The sequence below is a fragment of the Eumetopias jubatus genome, unplaced genomic scaffold, assembly GCF_037043125.1.
Source record: "Eumetopias jubatus isolate StellerSeaLion01/CBP00866 unplaced genomic scaffold, mEumJub1_p1.0 scaffold_6, whole genome shotgun sequence".
Taxonomy (NCBI): domain Eukaryota; kingdom Metazoa; phylum Chordata; class Mammalia; order Carnivora; family Otariidae; genus Eumetopias; species Eumetopias jubatus.
Window position 1 is genome coordinate 19,099,252 of NW_028274812.1, and position 24,170 is coordinate 19,123,421.

Sequence of the window (24,170 nt, forward strand, 5' to 3'; positions counted from 1 at the left end):
GTCACCAGTTCATTAGATGAATTGTTAATATGATATTTAATAACACCATGGCAATTAGGTATGTGTATCCAAAAGGCAACTAAGTGTGTATTCAGTGGCCTTGTAAGTTGCCTACACTTCTTTTCTAAACTCAGGAGAGAAAAAATATATGATGAAAAAAAATAAGGATAAAAATATAAGAATAAAAAAAAATGAGTAAGAAACAGTTTCAAAGAAATACCAAGGTCATATTCTTTTTCATAATGAGTTCCCCAAATCTAGCATTATATACATATGCATATATATACATATGCATATATATGTATATATTTAAATACATATTTTTTCCCTTTTATCTTATGTGTTGTTTTTAAAAAAATAATCTAAGTTTGCCAGGCAGGAATCACCTGACTTATGAACACCCAATGAGTTTTATTTTTTTCTTTATAAAGAACCAAACTTTGAAGAATAAATATTAATGAGATGAATATTTTATAAGAAAGTAGTCATAAATGCAATGAAAAAATAAATATTTTAATACTAGATAGTGAAAATTATATAAATTGTTTTGTTGCCATTAAGAATTATATAAAAAATTCTAGAAATCTAGATTATTTCTAGGTAGCATATGAATTATGGAGGTGGAGAATCTTATTGTTTTTAAACACAAGGTTAGCTTTTTTGATGTTATAATAAGGACTTGAGGAAAGATAATTTTTATCCTATAACTTAAAGTAGAATTTCAGTAGAATTTCTATAATGATATTGAGTGCTCCTCAAGACTGTCATTTTGTGAAGATATCTGCATTAGAAAGGTGTCTGGACATTTTATTTAATCATTTATTTAATAATTTAATCATTCATTCATTCACTCATTCATTCATTCATTCATTTGAGCAAGTACCATGCACGTGTGCATGCAGGGGCAGGCAGAGGGAGAGGAAAAGAGAATCTTAAGCAGGTTCCATGCTGGGTGTGGAGCCTGACGTGGGGCTAGATCTCATTACCCTGAGATCATGACCTGAGCTGAAAGCAAGAGTCAGATGCTTAACCTACTGAGCCACCCACATGCCCTTGGCCCTTTCATAATCTGATTGAAATTTTTAAGAGGCTGGACACTTTTAAGTAATTCCTTTGTCTTTTTTTTTTTCTTTTAAAGATTTTATTTACTTATTTGAGAGAGAGAGAGAATGCACGAGCATGAGCAGGGTGAGGATCAGAGAGGGAGAAGCAGACTCCCTGCTGAGCAGGGAGCCCGATGTGGGGCTCGATCTTGGGACTTCGGGATCATGACCTGAGAGAAGGCAGCCTCTTAACCGACTGAGCCACCCAGGCACCCCATTCCTTTGTCTTCTGACTAACCTCCCCAGGCTGGCCTTGATAAGTGATTTGGCTCAAGTTGTGTTTCAAATGAAGCACTCTTCAGTTAAAGGAGGCACTTCTACCCAAAAAGCCATTTTTATAACCAATTTGCTCAACTCGGTTCTGTAACATTACCCATTCATTCAAATTTATTTTGAGCACCTGTATTCCTGAGAATAAAACAGTGCTCTCATGTCTAGTCTACATGAATAAGCACATTGGGAGAAGTGTTACAAAGAGAATAAAACAATGTGGAGTGGTAGGCTGACTGTGAAGGAGGCGATGGAGCAGTTACTGTAAGAGTGGTCAGAAAAGATCCCTGAACTAATGATGGATGAGTTGGCCAGAATGATGAGGAGCCAGCCACTCAAAGAGCCTGGGGTTGGGGAGAAAGGGATGTACATTCTAGGCAGCAGGAATAACGATTGCAAAGACCGTAAGTCAGGAATGAGTTCGGTTTATCTCAGGAACTAAATGGTCAGTAGGGCCACAACACAGTGAGTAAAGTAATATATGATAAGAGATGATGCAACTCCAAATCTTGTAAAATGCATGTTAGGATCTCAAGAACCTGTGTCCTCCATTTCAGCCCCATGATGACTTTAGTTCTGACCCTAATAACCTGCAGCTGAAATTATTATAATAGCATTTGCACACATTGTTTATTGCCTGAGATATACTTACCCTCATTTTCTGTTTCACTTTAAAATTTTAAAACTCAGTCCAATTATTATCTCCCTGATCCATCCACCCTGATCCTTCCACCCTGATCCATCCACCCTGATTGTGCTGGGTTCCCTTTCTGTGTTCCTTGCATCCTGTGCCTATTTCTTCTCAGGATTTACCACAGTGAATTACCATTATGTTTACCTAGTTTCCCTTTGTATTGTTAGCTCCTTTAGGAAACAAGAGTGTATAATTTACCTCTGCATTCCCAGGCCCTAGCTAGTTATCAAATACATATTTAAATACATATTTAAAGTGTTTATCAAATACATATTTAAATACCACTAAGTGGTATCTATCAAATACATATTTAAATACCACTAAACCTACTGCTCAGATGGTCACTAATACCAGGACTTACAATCAGAAATGCTGTAGGATTTGGTAATATTTGGCCAGATTTAGTAATAAGCACTGTCTAAAGAGGTTTGAAATTTAACTGTTGTGCTATTCTGATACTCTTCCTGCATAATTAATACTGCCACCTGTATTATTCAGTACTTCTATGTATTTTTAAAATTGGAATTTAAGCTTCAAATTCTCTCATGCGTCATTAATTTACATTACTAACCTTATCAAATTCTCCAACTTTTTACAAATGGAGATATGCCATTCTATTTCAAAGGAAACACTTAACTATATATTTGGTGAGCAGAATTATACCTTAGCTCTTGAAAGCTAACAAATATCTTCTCTTTACCACTCTAACCCCAGTGCTCAGCTTTTTGGGGGGATGGTGAGGAGCAGAGGGAGCGTAAGAGAGGGAATCTTAAGCAGGCTCCACGCCCAGCACCAACACAGGGCTCAATCTCACGACCCCTGAGATCATGACCTGAGCTGAAATCAAGAGTCAGCTGTTTAACCAACTGAGCCACCAAGATGCCCCACCCCAGAGCTTAGCTTTTTATTGAATGAACATATGATTTTTTATGAGACCCTACATCAAATTTCTATGATTCTCAGTTCAAATTCCAAATGTAAATTATGATTATCTAAATTCGAATGGTCTAACAGAAATCTATGCAACTATCATCTCATATTTGGTGTCAAATTGCTTACTTTTCACATAAAAGTTAAAAGCTAAGTTTTTTGAGCTATCAAATCAAAATGGAAAAATGAATCAAAACAAAATAGAATAATCAAAAACAAGGGTTTCAAAAAACAAATTTTTTAAGGGCTGAAAAGCAAAAAAGAAAATTTAAAATATAGGCAGATGAATTAAAAGCACTCTTCTAATCATGTAATGCTATAGTTTCAAACAATGCTTCTCAAACTATCTGTGATCAAAAACTATTTAAAAAATTTTGCACTTCCTTGAAAATCTGTGTTTTGTAAGAAAAACAACTAAATGTGTGCACAGATGTTGTGGTAATGTCAAATGATATTCAAGTTTCCATACTCTTACTTTTGATTTCTCTATGTATTTTGTCTCAGAGAGTTAGCAGACTGGAACCATTCATGCACCATACTTTGAGCAGCACTAGTAGTAGAAAACAAAAAGTTGAGCCTTCTAAGGATACTGCTTTGACCTACCCTATCATCATCAGGGAGAAATGTGAGGATGTCGTTGAAGACCTCACTGCAAGGCCCTACATTCCCTCACACTCTGAAGTTAAATCAGAAGCCATGTAATTCTTTAACTGGGCATGTTTGAGTAAAGAGGCGGATTCTCAAAACAACTATTTGATAAGAGAACTACTGCTTAGCATCAACAAGTTTTCACCAGGGACCTTTTTGAGCAAACAGGAAAATAACAGGATAGCATAAGAATAAGTCATTATGATAATGAACTGAATACAGAGAAGCACAATGGATCATAACCCAAGCTTTGGAAGAAGACATCTATGTTCAGATCCTAGCTCTATTACTTTATACTTATGAGAACTGAACAACTTACTTTAATTTTAATTATCTGAGCCTCAGTTTTCTCTTCTGTAATATACACCTCATAGAGTTATTGTAAAGATTAAGTGACATTACATATACACTGCTTATTACAGTGCTTGGTACAAAATACATTCTCAGGAAGTGACTATTACTTCACTAGCATCATGATGATGATATTCCAAGTGTCCTTCTAGTTCAGATCTGTACCTTTGCCAATTTTAAGAGGGCTCTCTGAGAACCAGAGTAGCCATCTCCAGACTATGTTTCACTAGTGACTAACCTTAATACTCTCCTTTGCTAATATAGATAAAAAGATAGAAGTTTGGGGAAAAAATAAAGGAACATATTTAGATAAGTTTTTGTTCACTTAATGACCAATTTAACAATGATATAGCTTTAGTAGACTTGTATACTGCAGTATTCGAATAAAATGTTAAGATTTTAATATTGTTATGTTTGTTTTATTCGTATAATTTTTATGAAAAGTTGTTATAGTAATCAGACTTAATACATATCTTTTAGTTATCAAAAGTGTGGAATCTCCAAACATTTCCATAAATTGCCATGAAGTATACAACAGTGATACTCAAGAGTGTGGTCTGTGAACCCCTAGGGGTTTCTAGGATCCTTTTCAAAAGGTCAAGGGTAAAACCATTTCATTATGGTATTAAGACACTATGTGCCTTTTCACTGTGTTGATATTTGCACTGATGGCACAAAAGTAATAGCAGGTGGATTAAACTCCTGGTATCTCAGCATGAACCAAAGCAATGACACCAAACTAGACCTACTCATCAAACTTTAATGTCTTCCTCAATCATATAAGAACTTAAGGGTTATTTAGCAATAACATACTGAATAACATGTCCTCTAACGTCTGAAATCTTCATATAAATAAGTGGCTGGCAAGACTCAATTTGGAGATAAGGACAGAAGAAGAATCCATGAATTCTACAGTCCTCACTTAATTTTGAAAAGGTAAAAAAATATCTTAGAACACCTTCCCAACCTTGAAGACAGAAATTTGTTAAGTGCCCCTATAACCTGAACATTTCATGAATCTTAGTAACTTTAGAAGAATTATAATACTCTCTTGTAACCAATAAAGGCTGATAGTCATAACAAAAGCTATTATAATCAAGTTGTCATGTCTAGGGCAACACAGCTCTTCTCTACCTGTGCTTTCCAGGGCAAAGCATCCATTCTAGAGCTGACATTAAACTGGAAAGCAAAATAAACATTAAGCATCAACATGATAAGTCAATGAGATAAAGGTACAGAATTTGGTAGACCTAACCTAACCATACAAATCCCAGAAAAACTATGCTTTGGGGTTTCAATGTATTACAGTTTCACAATCCAGGATGGTTAGGATGCATGAGATTTATAAGGCCCCACAGCAATTTGTATTAGTCCATTACTTTTTTTTTCCTAGTATCAATACAAATGAAAGAATTTATGTAACAGGCATTTTTTCAAAAAGAAATCTAAAATCTTCAATGCAGTCTTTGTCATGTGGAATTTGTAATTAAATGAACTATATATGAAGTTCATAGTGTTACAAGTATGATTTCAAAGCTTATCTGTGAAAGAACATTGCAGTTTTCAAAATCATTTACTGCAGACAAGGTCTTACATGGATTTGATCCCTGTCCTCTAGAACAACATAACCTGAGGCATATAAGCTGGTATCAATATATATTATAAGTAGCCCAGTACTAGAACAATTAGTGAACCATTACTAAGATATTCAGTCCATGTACAGATCATAAGTAGACGCATTTTAAACGCATGAAAAAAAAAGCAGATTAGGATGAATAATGATGGAAAACTACCCTTAGATTAGTTTGAACAAGCCATATAGCTTTAAGGACGCAACAGAGAACCAATTTAGATGATGAAGAAGGGATGGCTCTAAAAGAAGAAACTATAGGAAAGTTCAGAATGAACTTCAGCAGTAGAAAAAGTAGGAGCAATAAACCAGAGGCAGTGTCAGAAAGGGTTATCTGAATAGCCTTAACAAGTAAGGGACAATTTTGGAAACAATTAGGTTTGCAATGAAGCCATGCCTTTTTATAAATAATACACATCAAAAACTACTAGATTAAAAAAAAAAAACTAAGGTTTTAAATTCTATTTTAGGATTTCAGAAATGGAAGATGCTACCAAATCTCAACTATTAATATGCCAACTTTGTTAAATTCATCAGTTTCTAGATACAGGGGCATGGACAAGCATATAAATAATTTTGGTCCCTGCGAAAACTTTGACGGCTTGCAAAAAATTAAGTTGTAAAATTTTTATGAAACACCACTTTATATGCAGATGGAAACAAATTTCTCTTCAGATCCCTATTACCACAGCAGGCTGCCTTTTCTATTATAACAGTAGTCATTTAGGAGTTCACATTGTGGTGACAAAATTTAAGATGATTCCAAAGCATAAATGCTTACTTTTAAGGTAGGAAATTAATAAAACAAAAACATCTCCCATTGATGAGACTGATGAAACTGTTAGCTTATACACAGTTCTTTAAAGTATACACAGATACTTTCAAGAAGCAATGTGGGAATTGTCAAGATTCATAAAAATCTTTTATCCTCAAAATTTCACCATTGGAAATTTACGGTGAAGAAATACTACAATGGTAAAAAAATCTTCTGTTGAATTATCTATAACATCAAGAAAGAGAATCTGTTCACTACTATATTTTTCTCTGTAATATGAGAAATCTGATTATAATATCAAAAACAAAATGTTCAGCAAAAGGGAAGAATGTCTGAGTAAAGTACATAGCCTTTAAAATTATTTACAAAAATGGATAAAAACTAATAATCCTTTAGACATGTTAAGTAGGAAAAAAAATTCACCAGACTGACTATGTTCTAAGAATATAATTAAGTGAAAATGGACATGTATCTGAAAAAAGATTGAGGGAAAATGAACAAAAGAAAAAAAATTGTTTTAGAATAGTGATATTACCTTTAGAAAGGTAATATACTTCTTTTGTGAAGATTTTATTTAATGTTATAACTAAAAAAAAAAAACAAAAAAACAAAAAACAAACCTAGGTACTTCCAAAAACACTCTAGAGAAGAAGATAATAGTGGTTAAAAATGAAATTAATAGGGGCGCCTGGATCTCTCAGTCAGAAGATCGTGTGACTCTTGATCTCGGGGCTGTGAGCTTGAGCCCCACATTCGACGTAGAGGTTACTTAAAAATAAAATCTTAAAAAAATGAAATTAATATTAACAATTGTGACTAATTATACTTTTTTAAAAAACCACATTTGTCCTCTGAAATACCATGGAAATAGTTCACCAATTTTTAACATCATTTCTTTATCTATCACTAATATTTTTGGTATTACAAAGTAATATAAAATGTAGCTTATGCTGAAGAATTTTCTGCTTCCTAGACAACACAAGAATTGCTACACAAATTAAGTTGGAATATTATTATGATTCATCCATTCAGCAAGCTTTTACCAAGTGCTTAACTGTGCTGATCCCCACAGGAGGGGCCCAAAAGTCTTATCTTCCATCATTTGATCCCTCCAGCTTCACTCCATCCTTTGGCCAGCATACCCACCTTTACCTGCACTTTTTACTCATCAACTACTTTACGGATTTCAGTGTTCCATTTCAGAACCCAAAACTTATCTTAATCCCAAGACCTTTAGTTCTGTAGCCAAAAAATTTCAGAAGAATCCAGATTATATAATCATGTAACAACACTTTTAGTATTAAGAAAGCAAATTATCTTCTTCACCTGTACTTTGAATTCATCCTGAGAAATTCACTCTAAAACCTTCTGCCCAGATTATCTCCTTTTCATCTTCAGTGTATGCTATTCCAGCAGTTCTTTCTTTTCTGCGTTTGTCATATGGAGATTTTCCCCAAGTTACAAAATTGTGTCTTACTCTTCCTGATGAAAGGTAAATGCTACTTACGTCTACTGCTGAACACACTAAACACATGTTTTAAACCAGTATTTAAAAAAAAAAAAATAAACCAGCATTTTCTGTTAATCCACCCACTTCTTTTTCCTTCTTTTAATGACCCTACATCCTGGCTCATGTTTGAAACAATGCTAATAAAATACTCTTACAAATTAATCCCCCTTACAGTGAGTATCTTCTAATCTCTCTTATGTTATCACTCTAACCAATCTTTCTACAGCAGCAAACAAGGCTTACTTACTCTCTCCTACAAACACTTTAAGGATGTATCCTGGGAGTGTTGTTTTTGTTTTTTCTTTTCTGTTCAAAATCTACTAGTCCTCCTTTTTCTACACCTTCATTTTTGTGTTTTTCAAAATAAAATACCAGTGTTGAGAGCCTCAGCTGTATAAAGGGTTCTGAGCTGTCGGAACCATTCTGAATGCACTCCTTTTTCTTATACTTAAGGAACTTCACCTTCATTTTGGCAACCACCACTGGTTAAATGTACTTTAAGGGCTTAATACAGGTTTACTTTCACACAAAGTTAACAAGTAAAACTCGCTAGTGATGTAAAAACGCATTTGTTTATCAGCAGACTTAATAAGTGGTATCAGTTTTAACTTAATAATGAGTTAAAAACTAATTAAGGGGGGGGTGCCTGGGTGGCTCAGTCAGTTAAGCCTCTGCTTTGGCTCAGGTCATGATCTCAGGGTCCTCGGTTCAAGCCCCACATGGGGCTCTCTGCTCATTAGGGAGTCTGCTTCTCCCTCTCCCTCTGCCTCCCACTTGTGCTCTCTCTCTCTCTCTAATAAATAAAAAAAATCCTAAAAAAAAAAACTAATTTAGGGAAAAACTTAAAAATAGAAGAATCTTACCACTTTAAATTGATAGAAGCCACAGACAAACCCCAATCTTCATACAGCTGCTAAATAAAGTATTCTAATGTCAGAAGATAGAGCCATTAATCTAGTAGTCTTTGTTGTCTAGCTATGTGGGATTATACAATTACAGTGTTAGGGATTGTAAGTCAAATGTTATCTTAAAATCAAGAAAGTCAATGGTAATTTATTTTAGTTAGGTATGAGGTTTGGAGATTAAGACTAGGGGAAAGTGTTCTTGTTTTGAGAAACTGAAGATCATACAGATAAATCTGGAGTGGGCCATAAGAATGCCTCTGAGGACAGTGATAAAATGAGAATTAGCCAACTTAAGATCGAAACTTTCTCACCAACATGAGAAAAGTAATATGAGAACAGGAAATGTTATCTAATGAGAAATATGAAATTTTGAGAGTCTGTGGGCTCAAAGATGTCTTTTCTCATTAGGTGCAATTAATTATAAATCCCACTTATGGATTTTTCCTAAACAGTGTGAAGATCAAGTGCCATGACCACAAGGGGATACCATAAAACCTAAACCTGGACTTCAACAAATTAAAATTTGTAGCCTAGAAGTGATATATGAAGCTCTCCAGTCCTCTGAGTCGCTAGGGTTACTTACAGTAAGTTATCCAGCCTATTAGAGAGACACAGAGAGAATCTCCTCTCAGTTCACATTAATATGATTACTGAGTATGATTTTAATGTTAAATTTATGAAGATGATCTGATAAACTAGCAGATTTAAAAGAGAAATCAGGGGCACCTGGCTGGCTCAGTTGGTAGAACATGCGACTCTTGATTTCAGGCTTGTGAGCTTGAGCCCTACACTGGGTGTAGAGATTGCTTAAAAAAAAATAAAATCTTAAAAAAAAAAAAAAGAAATCAGGTCTTGGCAAACTGAGTGACTTGTGAATCATTAGGACGATTCTATCCTAACCCATCTTAACCATGAGAGTGTTCAGTGTACTGATAAACAACTCCATCTCTGGAGTCAACCTGAGCTCAAATTCCAGCTCTGCTACTTTGTAAGACAAGTTAACTTAAGCTAAGACTTATTATTCATATCCCTAAATGGAGATGATAAAAGTGCCTATTTCACAGTGTTGTTAGAATTATGGAAGGTAATGCATTCAAACGGCAGAGCAGAATACCTGGCTTATAAAAGGCAAATAACAGATGTTCATCTAGTTTTTTTCTTCTTGGTACTTGGAAGCCAAGCCATCTAAGTAACAGTCTTGAGCTCAAAAGACAAAAGCTAGTTTCATCTCAAGTAAGGCTATGAGAATTGTTAAGACAATACAAAAGGGAACTACTTTTGTTTCTGAAAGTGGGCATGCTATCTGAATGAGTCTCTCTTCTGGCTGATATGGCTTATCATGAATTGGGATGGAGAGAGAATAAATATGGAACATTTGTTGACTCTAATATACCGGTGGTAAGAAAATAAAAAGAGAAAGCTCCATGCATGATAGATGACAATATAAACATATTTATTAATGTAAAGGCTAGATTCTAAAACATTTTCTCAATGGTCAACATATCTGTGACTAAATTGAGGGTGAGTTTCTTCATCACAGTTTTATCAGATAGTTTAGCAGAGCAATTGCTGCTGGGAGATCTACAGGTATGAATATGATCTTGGGGATTGGTGGCTAATGTGAATAGACAGTAGGTTTCATTAAAAAGGAAGTAAAGTGATTAAGAGTACAGACTTAATTAAATCTGGGGTCTTCCTCTTATGACTTGTATGACTTTGGTCAAGTTACTAAATGTCTCCGTTTCAGTTTCCTCATCTATAAGACAAAGGTAATAATACCTGCCTCATAGAATGGTTGCTAAGATTAAATAAATTAAGATGTATAAAACACTTAGAATAGTGTCTGGCACATAGTTAGCACAGTATAAGTGTTATTATGGATTATTACATAGACACAGTTATTTAAGAAAAATCTATAGTTGAGAAGGAAAAAATATATGAGAGCAAGCCTGTATTCTGGGAAAAAAATCTTTGCACGAGGGAGTTTGTTTCTGAGCTTCAGAGTTAGGATTCTCTCATTGGATATACTTCTAGTAGCAGCAGGGGAAACTCAGTGGTACCAAGTTTGTGGATGTTACTGAAATAGACTTTTAGATATTTTCAGGACCAGAAAATCACAAATGTACCCTGAGTTTTTATTAGTCTTTTTTTTTTTTTTTTTTTTTTTTTGAGAGTGAGAGAGAGTATGTGCATACCAGCAGGGGAGGGGCGGGGGGGGGGGGAGGGAAGAAAGAGAATCACCCTGCGTGGAGCCCAATGTGGGGCTCAATCTCACGACTCCAAGAACATGACCTGAGCCAAAATCAAGAGTAAGATGCTTAGCTGCCACCGAGGCACCCGTTTTTTTTTTTCATATTCTTATACAGGCAATCCACCTACAGCTTTTAGTGCACATATGACATTAAAGAAATCATCTACTAAACTAGCTGAAAACAAATTCAGGCACCACAGCTGGGGGGAGCAAATCTGCTTACAGATAAACTTAAATATATTATGTATGCACATGTGTGCATATCAGGGGTGGGGTCAGCAAACTAGGGCTTGCTGCCTGTTATTTGTTTTTTTTTTTTAAAAGATTTTATTTATTTATTTGACGGAGAGAGACAGCGAGAGCAGGAACACAAGCAGGGGGAGTGGGAGAGGGAGAAGCAGGCTTCCCGCTGAGCAGGGAGCCCGATGTGGGACTCGATCCCAGGACCCTGGGATCATGACCTGAGCTGAAGGCAGACGCTTAACGACTGAGCCACCCAGGCGCCCTTGCTGCCTGTTTTTGTATAGTATGGCCTACAAACTGAAAATAATTTTTACATTTTTAAATAGCTGAAAAAAATACACAAAAGAATATTTCATGACACATGAAAATTAAAGGAAATTCAAATTTCAGTGTCTGTAAAGAAGGTTTTATTAGAACACAACTGCATTCTTTCATTTATGAGTTGTCTATGGCTGCTTCTGGGCTACAATAGCAGACTTGGATAGCTGCCAATTGAGACCTGTACAGCTTGCAAAAAGCCTGAAATATTTATTCTCTGACCCTATACACAAATAGTTTGCCATAGTCTGTATTATAAGGAAAGGGAGTGAATTAATCTCTTGGACATGGTTCTCCAAGTGTGACTAAACTGTCATTTTTAACTGTGATAATATTCACTTTTAGGTTCCCAAACAGAGATGTTCCCCACCAAACTGGTAATTCTTTGAATGGTAGTCCATTTCTTAAAAGACACTAACTTCCTGGGTACCTGGGTGGCTCAGTCAGTTGAGTGTCTGACTCTTGGTTTTGGCTCAGATCATGATCTCAGGGTCATGGGATCAAGCCCCACGTGGGGCTCTCTGCTCAGCACAGAGTCTGCTTAAGATTCTCTCCCTCTACCTCTGCCCCTCCCTGCTTGCGTGTTCTCTCTCAAATAAAATGAGTAAAATCTTAAAAAAGAAAAAAAAAGACACTAACTTCCAATGCTCTATAGTGTAAAACTCTAAGGAGTTCAAGTGAATATCTGTTTGAAAACTTGAATCTAGGGCACCTGGGTGGCTCAGTTGGTTAAGCGACTGCCTTTGGCTCAGGTCATGATCCTGGAGTCCCGGGATCGAGTCCCGCATCGGGCTCCCCACTCAGCGGGGAGTCTGCTTCTCCCTCTGACCCTCTCCCCTCTCATGCTCTCTATCTCATTCTCTCTCTCAAATAAATAAATAAAATCTTTAAAAAAAAAAAGAAAAAAGAAAACTTGAATCTACCCTGAGTTGATTCTTGCTGAAAATTTTGCCCCGCCTGTAACTTCTTCTGCTGTCTACTAGTGAAATGAAAAATGTAGAAGTAGAGGAAAAAAGGACTATAATTTACCAAACATCTACCACATGCCAAACACATTATATTTCTCTTTCAGGTCTTTACAACAACTTTATTAAGTGGGAATTACTATCCTATGTTCTTCTTCCTTATATTCAGTAACACTATGCTAGGACAAGTAGAAGTGAAACAGGTATGTCCCATGCTTTCACTGAGCTAATATTTAAAGGGGAAGGCATGCATTAAACACATAATTTCATTATTAATGACAAGTACAAATTCTAGAAGGAAAATATACAGCATACTTTGAGACTATATTACTGGGGACCCAACCTGGACAACATGGCCAAAACATCCTCAAAACAGGGATATTATTGCTAAACTATAAAGGATGAAAGAGAATCTTTCTGCCTAGAATGATTTCTAGGTAAAAAGAAGAAAATGCAGAAGATCTTGAGGAGGGAAGAAAAGCTCTGCTAATAAAATCTGGCAATTTGCTAACATTATCTACTGCTAACCTGAATGCCTTTAGCTGGCACCTACCCAAGACACTTGCTAGGAACAGGAATGGGTGAGAGTTGACTAGCTTATTTAATAGAGGGTGATTCTGCTGTAGGTGCACTGGGGAGTGCAGTAGTTCTCAACGCTGGCTACACACTGGGAATTCTAGGGAACTGTCTCAAGGAAAGATGTCATGGTGAAAAAAGAACCTTTTAATTTACTGCATGTCTTATCCCAGGTGAAAAAGAAACTGGAAAGCTGGTGAAGACTGTTCTCAGAGAGTGATCCTGTCGATCTATTTAAAGGTATCTACAAAAGCATGCAAAAGAGCTAGGCTTTTTTTTCCGTCTGATCTTACAGAAGAAAAAATATTGCTGCCATCCTGAAGAAACTGAAAACGTAAGTATTACCGTTTATAAGAACTGAAAACAGGAATAGGTAAAGCACAGGGAGGAAAAAAAAAATCTTCCTTGGACTTTTATCTTTGTTGCCAATCAGTATTTGTTAAAATGAATAGGTAATTCAGAAGACAATAAGCACTGTTAATTTAAATGTTTAGACAATTCATTTGATGATGATTCATTTGAATTCATATAAGCTAGAAACAGGTTTTTTTCTGGTTCCCCACACACACTTTTTTTTTTTTTTTGCTGTCATTGCTTTTCCTACTTACATTCCTTTGCCATACAACAAATTATGGCAAAAAAATCAATTGGTAGTAGGAAGTTTCCTAGAAACAATAAGAGCAGCTACTTATAGAAAGTTTATTATGTACCCAGCACTCTGTAAAATGTTTTCAATACATGACTGTCTCACTTAAATCATAACAATGACGTTCTGACCTATTATCATATTCATGTCGTGAAGAAACTGAAGCACAAAGACATCAAGTAACTCTATGCCAAAGGTCACAAAGTGAGGGTGCCACAGTCAATTAAACAGATGCCACTCCTTTTGGAGTTCACTCAACCTCTTTTCGGAACACAATATATCTTCTGAATCCCAGAGGAAGGCTAATGAGGATCAAGGACAAGTAATAGCAATCTTAACAATTCTTCAGCCTACTGTCTTTTCTCAAATGAAAAAAGGGCTGAAAGGATTATGATTAGAAGAAGGGCAAATTACAAAGGGAAGTGGGCCAGTTATAACCACCAGTGGTCATAAACTGGTATATAAAAACATAAATGAGTGGTTCTAAACTTCCATGCATCAGAATCTCTTGTGGGTCTAATTAAAACAGATTGGTTGGCTCCAGCCACAGATAAGAGTGTCTGATTCAGAAGGTCTGGGGTGGAGTCCGAGAATTTGCATTTCTTTTTTTTTTTTTTTTAAGATTTTTATTTTTTTTTTATTTATTTGAGAGAGAGAGAATGAGAGATAGCACGAGAGGGAAGAGGGTTAGAGGGAGAAGCAGACTCCCCACTGAGCGGGGAGCCCGATGCGGGACTCGATCCCAGGACTCCAGGATCATGACCTGAGCCGAAGGCAGTTGCTTAACCAACTGAGCCACCCAGGCGCCCAAGAATTTGCATTTCTAACAGGTTCTCAGCTAATGCTGCTGGCCCAAGGACCACAATCTGGGAACCGATGCACTATCTACACTACATAAGTTCACTCTCTCACACAGCTATAGTAAATAAAACCACACACTTTTCCCAGGGAACTAGAACACAAATAAAAGGCTTCTTTAGGGGTTAATGAAATGTGGCATTTTCAAAGAAACATTTACAATGTTTTTCCTTTATTGTATTTTTAAACATTTGGTGCATATAAAAATATAAAATACAACTGACAAATTTCCTTTAATATTAAACTGTATGTATTTTTGTAATTGCCAAATATTCTTATGAGATTTAATTTTTGAAGAATACAGCTAACTTTCATAATTAAAATATATAGCATAAATAGGTTAAGCTTTAAAAATTTTTTCACTGCTTACTCCACAATTTTCAGTAGTGAATAAACGCCACTTTTACCGAAGACTAATCTAACAGAATGTATAACATTTGACAAGAAAGATTATTCAAACTTTCCAAGATACACTATAAAACTACTAAGACAAAGAGAATACAAAGAAATACTTTATCCTAAACTTACCAATTTTAGTTATTTTGTTAAATAAAGAATGCATAAAATTTAAGACTGAGCTAGACCATTCTAAAGTAGGCTTTAGAATATAATGATAAAACAGCCTTTAGTGCTTTTTGAGTAATTATATTCAATGAAAATTGGCAATGAAGTAAAATCTTACCCAGATCTAGTCGTTTTGAATTCCACCTTGAGGATAGGTTTGCACGGTTCTGGCTTCTTCCCATCCTTTAATTGTTTTCCTAAAATATATTTTCCTTCATTAAATTCTAAAATTCTAAGTTACTCTAAATTCTTATATTGATAGTTTATATATAAAATGAAAGTAAAAATACAATGAAATACACCATGAAACATTTTTAAATGATTTTGAAAGAAGTATTTAATATATTTAAAATAATCAAGTAAATCTGTTTGAAATTCAGTGCTGAAAAGTAAATGAGTAACTTAGTAATGACCTTTATGTGACAAAATTCTTGTAAAAGAAATTGATAGCCTTCCCAATGTTCTTAATTGCAGATAAGCAAGCAGAATTATAATTTTCTAAATGAATTCAAGTTTTAAAATAGCTAGATTTGAGGAAAACAAATCTAAATCATGTTTTTCACCCAAGTGTTACAGTTGCAAAATTAAACCCTATGCTAAAAACTTCTTATATTATTCCCCTAAAGTAAAATCATCCATTGTAATGTCCAAAAAGACGGCTAAAATAAACCAACCTCTACAAAATGTGAGAAACTCGTAAAGAATTTTATTATTTAAAAAAAAGTTTGATTTCTGCTATTCTACATGTTCATTGTAGAAACAGCTCAGAAAAAATATAAAGAAAATAAAACATATCTTCATTTTTAGAGATTAATCATTCTCAACATTAATATATTATTTTTGGAGATCCCAGTCACATGCCCCTATCCCAATACTTCTTTCCCAGCTTTTTACCTCCATAATACACTTAGCTCATTCTAATAAACTTTTGTTTAAAATTTCATTGTTTGTTGTTTGACTCACCAAGAAGAATGTAAATTCTGTGAGAGCAAAATTTGTAAGTGTATATGTGCTTTCTGTTGATGTATCCCTGGTGACAAACATTGTTTGACATATCAGTGGGCACTCAGTAACTATTTAATAAGTGAGTAAATTAATGATTTTTCCTTAGGATTAATTCTTAGGAAAAGGGATATCTGGGTCAAACTGTATTCCAAACAGGTTGTACCACTTCATACTTCCATTAGCTGTTTAAGACCACAGTTCACCACATTCTTCCCAAACAGTGCTATTTTTTTGTTGTTTTTAAGTGGAAAGGGTATCTAATTTTAATTTGTATTGTTTTAATCTCTTAACAATATTCTTCGACTTTCTGGCCATCTGTATGTCCTCTTTCAAAAATAGCTGATGTCCTTTACCTATGCTTGTATGTTATTTTCTCTACATTTAAAAATAAATTTTATATTCAAAGGTCATTAATACTGTATCCATATGTTACAAACATCTTTCCTAGTGCCATTTATGACTGAATTCTTAGAAAAACTTTAAAACTACACAGAAGTATACATTTAAATAATTAAGTCTTCATTGGTCTTAATCATGTTTCCAGTCAAGAAAACTTGAAATCCTAAAATGTCAGTTCTTCTAAAATTAATTCATAAATTTAATATAATTAGAATTCCAACAGCTTTTCTTGGATTTGCACAAAATGACTTTGGAGTTCACATGGTAGACTCATGACCTATGAATAGTGAAGGAAAGTAGGAAAGGAAACGGATTTCCAGAATGACAAAGTAAGGACCTCTGTCTCCCACAAAAACTGAAATACTAGCAAAACAACTAAAGTTAATCACTTCAGAACTCTGGAAAAAACTGAAGCCACAAAACAAGTGGAACATTGTCTACCCAAAAGAAATGACTGAACCTTGGTAAGACAGGGAGGACTAGAACATTCTGATGAGGGTTATTCCCATCCTCCCCACTCCCCAGCTAGGTGGCTAGGTAGACATGAATATGCAATAGTATCAGCAACAAAGAGGGCCGAATTTTTTTTTTGCCAATTCCATTAAAACCAGCTTCCCTAAACTACAATCAATATTTTGTCCCAGCACAGCTCCCTGGAAACCTCTATTCCCATGGTGTTGTGGCAATTTCATTTGAGACAGACATCAGCTGAGAGGGACAGAAGGCCTTCCACTTCCAGGGCATCAGGGAAATAATATCACAGCTGCCTAAGGCTGTGGTTTCAGGTGAGTCAAATAAGAGCCTGGGCAAGAATTGAAAGAAAATCCTGAAAAACTGAACACACTCCAGGACTAAAAGGTTGCACACATGTGCAAGGTCATGTGCATGCCCAGAAAATACCTGAGAAAGAAGAAAGCCCCAGTGATTCATCTCTGGTCAACTTTGAAACCTTGAGAAAAGAGGAAGTTTAAAAAAAGTAAAATACAGAAAGTAAAATGAGCTACAATACATACTGCTGGCGGGATTGTTGTCAAAGAGGTACTCATACATGACTGAAAGAAATGTGCAAAGGGTACAGTCTCTTTGGAAGGCAGTCTGAGAACACTTATTAAAAACAGAAATATCTGAAACTTTAATTCTTAGGAAGAGCAATTCTACTCCTAAGCATTTATTCCATAGAAACAAAAGGCAATGGCCTATCAAATATGTACAAGATGGTAATGAGAGCATAATTTCTAGTGATCAAGAACTGAAAATAAAGTGAATGCTCATTATGTCGGAATGGCTGAATACTTCGTGAAAAACTGGGAACAGAATTGGCTATTACACGACCGTTAAAATGAAGGAATCAGAGCTATGCCAGGTGACATGAAGGGACTTTCTTCAAGGAGAGTAGATTAAAAAAAATACAGAAAAGATTAATATAACTCCATTGTATGCAAAACAATGGCAAAATCCCTCATATTTAAATGTGTGTGTACTAATATACATAATTTTAGGAATATATTTTTTGAAGAACACGTGTTAAGACTTTTGACATAGTGTAGCTGGTCACTGGGCTGCTAACATGGGGGAAGGCACGAAAAAAATAAAGGTAGGAAAAAAAGAGGCCTAACTCTGAAAAGTAGTCCCTCACACTGTACAAGGAACACAGAATTTCAACCACTATTTCAATCTGTTCAGAAATATGTGAGCTTTCAGGAAAAGAATTTAAATGGTTGCTCTAAAGGCCAGCATCAGGCCTTTATTCTCCTTCTACTACCCAACGCCCTAATGGGAGTGTCAGACTGATATAATTTGGGATTACAGACACAAATTTTACATTTATTTTCAAAACTTATTTTTTGTATGCATTTCGCTTTATGAAGTAAACAATTATTCAGTTATAACTCAATTTAACTTATTCCAATATTCACCACCAATCTTTCAGTAGCTAGAACAATTTTTAAGGGAGGGCATTGGGTGGTATATCTACTGAATCTTTACAAGTTTGAGCTTATATATCGCGCATAAAACCTGGCTAGGTACAAAATTCTTAGCTTTTGTCTTGCTCAACAGTCTTCCATGTTCCTCTCTTATGTCCAGTATTTAAACTTGTAATAAAGTTTAAAGTCAGTCTGATTTTTATTTCTTTGTAAGTAAACTTTTTTCCCACCCCCTACAAGGATGGTAACAGAGTAGTTTTATTATCTCTGTACGTCAAATGTTGCAGTTTTTATAGTGATCTTTCTTCATGAATCTTGCTTGGAAATTAATGAGTCCTTTTGATCGGCATAATCTGATTTCAACTCAGATTTTTAAAATTATGTCACCAATTATTGCTTACATTCCAGAAAGGCAATTTACTCATCTGTAATCCTAGACTAACCATTCTCTAAATCAAATAAAGTAATAAGGCACTTGCTAAGATTTTTATAAAGCATATGTAAATTAAAGGATGTTTAGAAGATCACCTGATTTCACCACTAGATGTCATTTTACTTGTTACTTGCTGTGTCCCTGAGCAGCAAAAACCTGCGCTTACTCAACTGGTGCTTGTTCAAACACCTGTGAACTACCTTGGTAAGTTGTTTAAAAGAGCTGGTTAATTATAAAACAACTTAATAAATCATATAAACCTCAAAGTCACATCTGATTTCTTATCTTTTACTATGCCCTGCTTCCCATTCCTGTAAACCACCCAGCCACAAAAAAATTGGCCTCAGTTCTGTTGATTAAATTCCAGAATTGTATTCATGTATGTCCCTTTCTTCCCATTTGCTGTCACAATTGAAATCTTCATTATTTATCATTTACAAAAGCTTCTTAATTGGTCTCCCTCTTCTGCCCCCAGCTCTCCTAACGCATCAAAGTAGTATTTCCAAAAGATAAATTTTATGTTTCTCATTGTAAAATCATTTAGGTCTCCATCAGGATGTCCAAACTCTTTAGCATACTACAATACATATTTTTGCCTCCATATGCAGTTCTGCCATTGTTTCCTGCATCTTTCCCAAAGGTATTTTAAACTCTGTCCATATTAAACAATTAGCAGTTTTCTAAGAATACCCTGCTTTTGATTATGTCTTTGTATCTTCTAACTAAAATAACCTTGCTCTGCTCTTTCCCATCTTATCACTCCCCACTCATCCTTTAAGACCAAGCCCATATAACTTGAATTTGTGAAATCTTCCTACACCCTTCATCCAAAAGCACACTAATTCTGTTTCCGCAGCATATTATGTATACCTGTATCAGCACTTACAATATGTATTTTAGTAATCCATTAATAGATCATTTTCATTCACTGGATTCTGAGTTCTCCAAGGGGAATATACTTCCAGCATTTAATCTCTGGTACATAGCGGGTGATCAGTAAATGTCTATTGAATGAATGAATGAAGATGCACTAAAAATGAGGATCACTGACAAAAATAAGTGTCTCCTTTGTTTTTAATTTTGATATTTAGAATGCAGAACACATTTTCTAACTGATACAGTTGTTACACAACAATTATGTTTTCAGCCTAGAGCTGGCTCTCCAGTATGGTAGCCACCATTCACACATGGCTATAGAGCATTTAAAATGTGGCTGGTCCAAGTATAAAGTACGCAGATTTCAAAGAGTACAAAAAGGGATGTGAAATATCTCAAGTTTGTAAGTTGATTACATATTTAAATGATATTTTGAGTTAAACATTTATTATTAAAACCAATTTTACCTTTTTAAACTGCTATTCATATAGTTATTAGTAAATTTACAATTACACATGCAGTTTGCATTATATTTTTATTGAACAGTGATGTTCTAGAAAATAAAAGGATTCAAACTGGAGAATGACATTGTTAATAATACTAGTCCAAAATGAGGAGGGTGCTCCTTCTTTAGTAAGTATGAAGACAGAGTTGATTTACAGCTGGACTAGAGACACTTGGATACCTGGTTTTTGACTCTTGGACAAGGGCAGTGGGATTTATGATATGCTTTTTCAAAATCCCAAACTCCCAAAACTCCCCCAGTGACCTCCAGTGTAACAGTTTTACTGATGGCTGGCAACTGGCTTAACTGGTGTGACAAGACTGGCTTGATCAGTGAAAGGGTAAACTGAGTTCCTCAGAAGCTAGATCTAGGTGGTTGGAGCTGAAGACTCAGCACAATCCTTGGATACATGTGTCTGTGGGAGCCTGCATGTGCGATGCCTCTCAGAATGCTTACCTGCATTGTGTTTCTCCTGCTGCAGGGTATCCTTTGCCTTTAAATAAAAGTTTTATCTGCATAAAAGTTTTATTTGCGTATGTTCTGTAGAGTCTGGTAAGTCCTTTCAAATTCATAAACTGAGGAAAACTTTGAAATGAACTATATAAAGAACTGTAGTATGGTTTTATTATTTATTGAATGTTTTATGCCCAGATGAATCTTAAAAGTAGGTTAACAGAAATTTTTTTAGGTCACATCCTTAAAATATTACATTGACTTTTACTTATGTAAAATTTTTTCTTCAGCGACACTTAATAAAGTTCCCCAATCTTGATTTATTCCTTAATAAGTAGATTGATCACACTGATGAATAAGCTCCAGAAGCTAAATTTTAAACTGTCATTTCCTATAATAGACACCTATTGATTTTGACCATCTATCACCTCCATTTCTTTTGAGAATCATCTAATGTTGGTGAAGATGACAATCAGAAAAATGGAACTTTGACACAAACATACCCAGGGTTACAAGGGAGATCCTGTGGTGCCCTGAGCTAGCAACTCACTGAACCATGATGATTACTTCAGGGTAAATGTATGAGCTATGCCAGGACTATCAAGTTCTTCCTTCCTAAATTATTAAAGTTTGTTTGTCAGAGGAAACAGGTCAAACAGAGAGAAGCAGAACTCACCCCTAGGGTTACCACACAGAAATACAAAATTTACAGCCCACCAAGATGAAATGACTTTGCAGTCAACAGATGGAACAAATCCTGCTTAATTTCCACATATTCACAAAACTTTATACCTTAAAAATCACCTTGTACAATCCTGTCATTTTACAGATGATGAAACTAAAGTCCCAGAGAATAGTAATTATCTCCAGAAAGTATTTCCATACATAGCAAAGCTAGAGTTACATTCCAGGTTGTCTCACTGCCAGGAAATGTTCTCTGATATTCATAAAAACCATATTAAAGGGAGCTATCACTCTTTTAGTTAGTAAACAAATCATCTATTAAGTATTTCAGACACACAAATGAAAACTTCCTGAAAAAAATACAACTATCAATCATTTTTATATGCATTGCAAAATTATCCAATATTATATCAAAAAATTATCTTAAATGAATCAAAATATTTTCCTTTGCTGGCTATTTTATCATCACTATCTAGATAACTGCTCTGCCCCTCAGAATAAGAGTTTGCTATCAAACAACTTGAGCAATGAAAGATGACATCCAAGGATAAACTGAACATAGCTAACAAATCTGGAGAACTGTCTTAGGATTCAATTATAGTTCAAGGCCATCATTCCTCAAAGTGTATTTCATAGAGCACTGGAGAACCAGAAGATGTTCTCCGAATAAAAGACATTAAAGTCAAATAAATTTGTGAAAAGCCACAAAAATGTATATATAAACCAGTATAATAAATATTTATATATGTGTGTGTGTATATATATATATATTCTCCCTCTTAGAAATTCATAGTACACATTAAAAGTTAATAAGTCTTAATGTTGAAGAAAATGCTCAACTTTAATTCAGCATTTCCAAATCTTTGACTATAACATGGCTTTTCACTGAAAAATTCATTAATATAAGAAAAATTAATATGTGAAATATATTTTGGGGAACACTAACAATCTTTCAGTCATAGCCTACCAAATTAATAGCATATGCAGACTTATATTTATTATGATCACATATGTATAGCACATCACAATTTTCAGGTACTTTCACTTACATTTTGCTTATTTAATCCAGGATGTAGAACTGTGCCTATTACATGGTAGATTCAATATTTGTTGAATAAATAAGAATAATCTCCATAACAACCATATGAGAAGATTAAATTTAATTATCTCCATTTATAGATGAGAAGGCTGAAGTTCAGAAAAGTTAACTGACTTCCCAAAAATCATAGACCCAGAGATTATGGAACCAGGGCTTGACCACAGGTCTTCTGGTTTTAAAACCCCATGTTAGGCTGATGTAATATCATGTCTTCTGAACAGATTATTCAAGGACATCTTAAACTATTCTCAACACTAAACATCACATAATGAAGTACTGGTAGGAGTCTTAAAGTACAATTAGTTCCTAGCTATCAAGGTAATACTTACAAATGTTTTTTTAAGAAAATACTCAAACAACCATTAAATAGGTTTAAATTAGAAAAAAACCCAAAATGGAAAAAAATTTAAGTCTAGTATAAAGTAATTTACCCTAACTGCCAGAAAGGAAAAGCAAGAGATCACAACAGAAGATAGTCATGAGAAAATAATCCTAAATTTCAATCCATCAAAGCAGACATTAGTATACCAAAATTATATACCATAAAGTATGGATATATATGGAATACATGACACCTTGTCATGGCATGAAAAACACATTTTTGTACTTTAATGTGTAAAAATGCACTTAGTTTTGCCACTGAAATCAGCTATCAACATAAATTTAACTCTGGTAGGTTACCTACCACTAAAAATAAGCAGTAAACATTACTATCAAAAATAATTCATATTTTATAAATAGAGTACATCTGATCATCTACATTTTTAGACCGCTATACTATGCAATAAATGCCATCCTACTTAACACCTGCTGCAGAAAAAATTTATTTACATTTTGTTTGGATTTTAATTTTGAAAAAAAATACTAAATCAAATATTCTTTGTCTTGTTTAAAAATAATTTTAGCTAGTGACCCTCTTTTGCTAAGATACTATAAACTCTACAGAAACTTACTTATTCCACTTCTCAGAGTCTGCTCCCAAAGATCTAAGTTTTTGATATAAAGAGAGGTCAAGATTAAATAGAAAAGTCACCATTTGGCAATTACCACAATAAAATTAACCCAGCCAAGAAACAACAACAGGTGCTAAAATCAGAGGATAAAAGTTTGAGGAGGAACAGTATGTTGATAGAGTCTCAAAAGTACATCCTTCAAATCCAAATATTTATTGATTACAAATACAAATCAAAAATAGTTATCAATTTCAAAGGAAAAAGAACATTATAATAGAGAAATCTAACAGACAGAAGTTTAATCAAGGGATCAAGGTATAAGACACCATCAATTTGGACAAATCAAACACAAGTTCCACTTGAGAGGCAGCAAAAAGAATGTATCAATCATTTTAAGATATTCCAAACCTGATTCTAAGCATGAAAAACCATCAGACAAAACCAAATGTGGGCACATTCTATAAAATAATTGACCTAGAATATTCAAAATTTGTCAGTTATGAAACTCAAGAAAAGGCTCAAGAACTGTTTCAGTTTGAAACAACTAAATGTAATCTGCATATAGACCCTTTTGATAAAAGGCAAAACTTGGTGATACAGG

The 24,170-nt window shown here is 34.6% G+C and overlaps 1 protein-coding gene across 5 annotated transcripts in view; it reads right to left on the minus strand.

The window, feature by feature from the left end:
* The window catches only part of STXBP5 (syntaxin binding protein 5), a 174,520-nt gene that overhangs the window by 72,889 nt on the left and 77,461 nt on the right, over nt 1-24,170 (minus strand). For all 5 annotated transcript variants that reach the window (XM_088023848.1, XM_088023846.1, XM_028103208.2 and 2 more), the window contains exon 9: nt 15,356-15,434. In XM_088023848.1, coding sequence (XP_087879974.1) covers nt 15,356-15,434 — 79 coding nt within the window. The remainder of the gene's footprint in view (nt 1-15,355; nt 15,435-24,170) is intronic.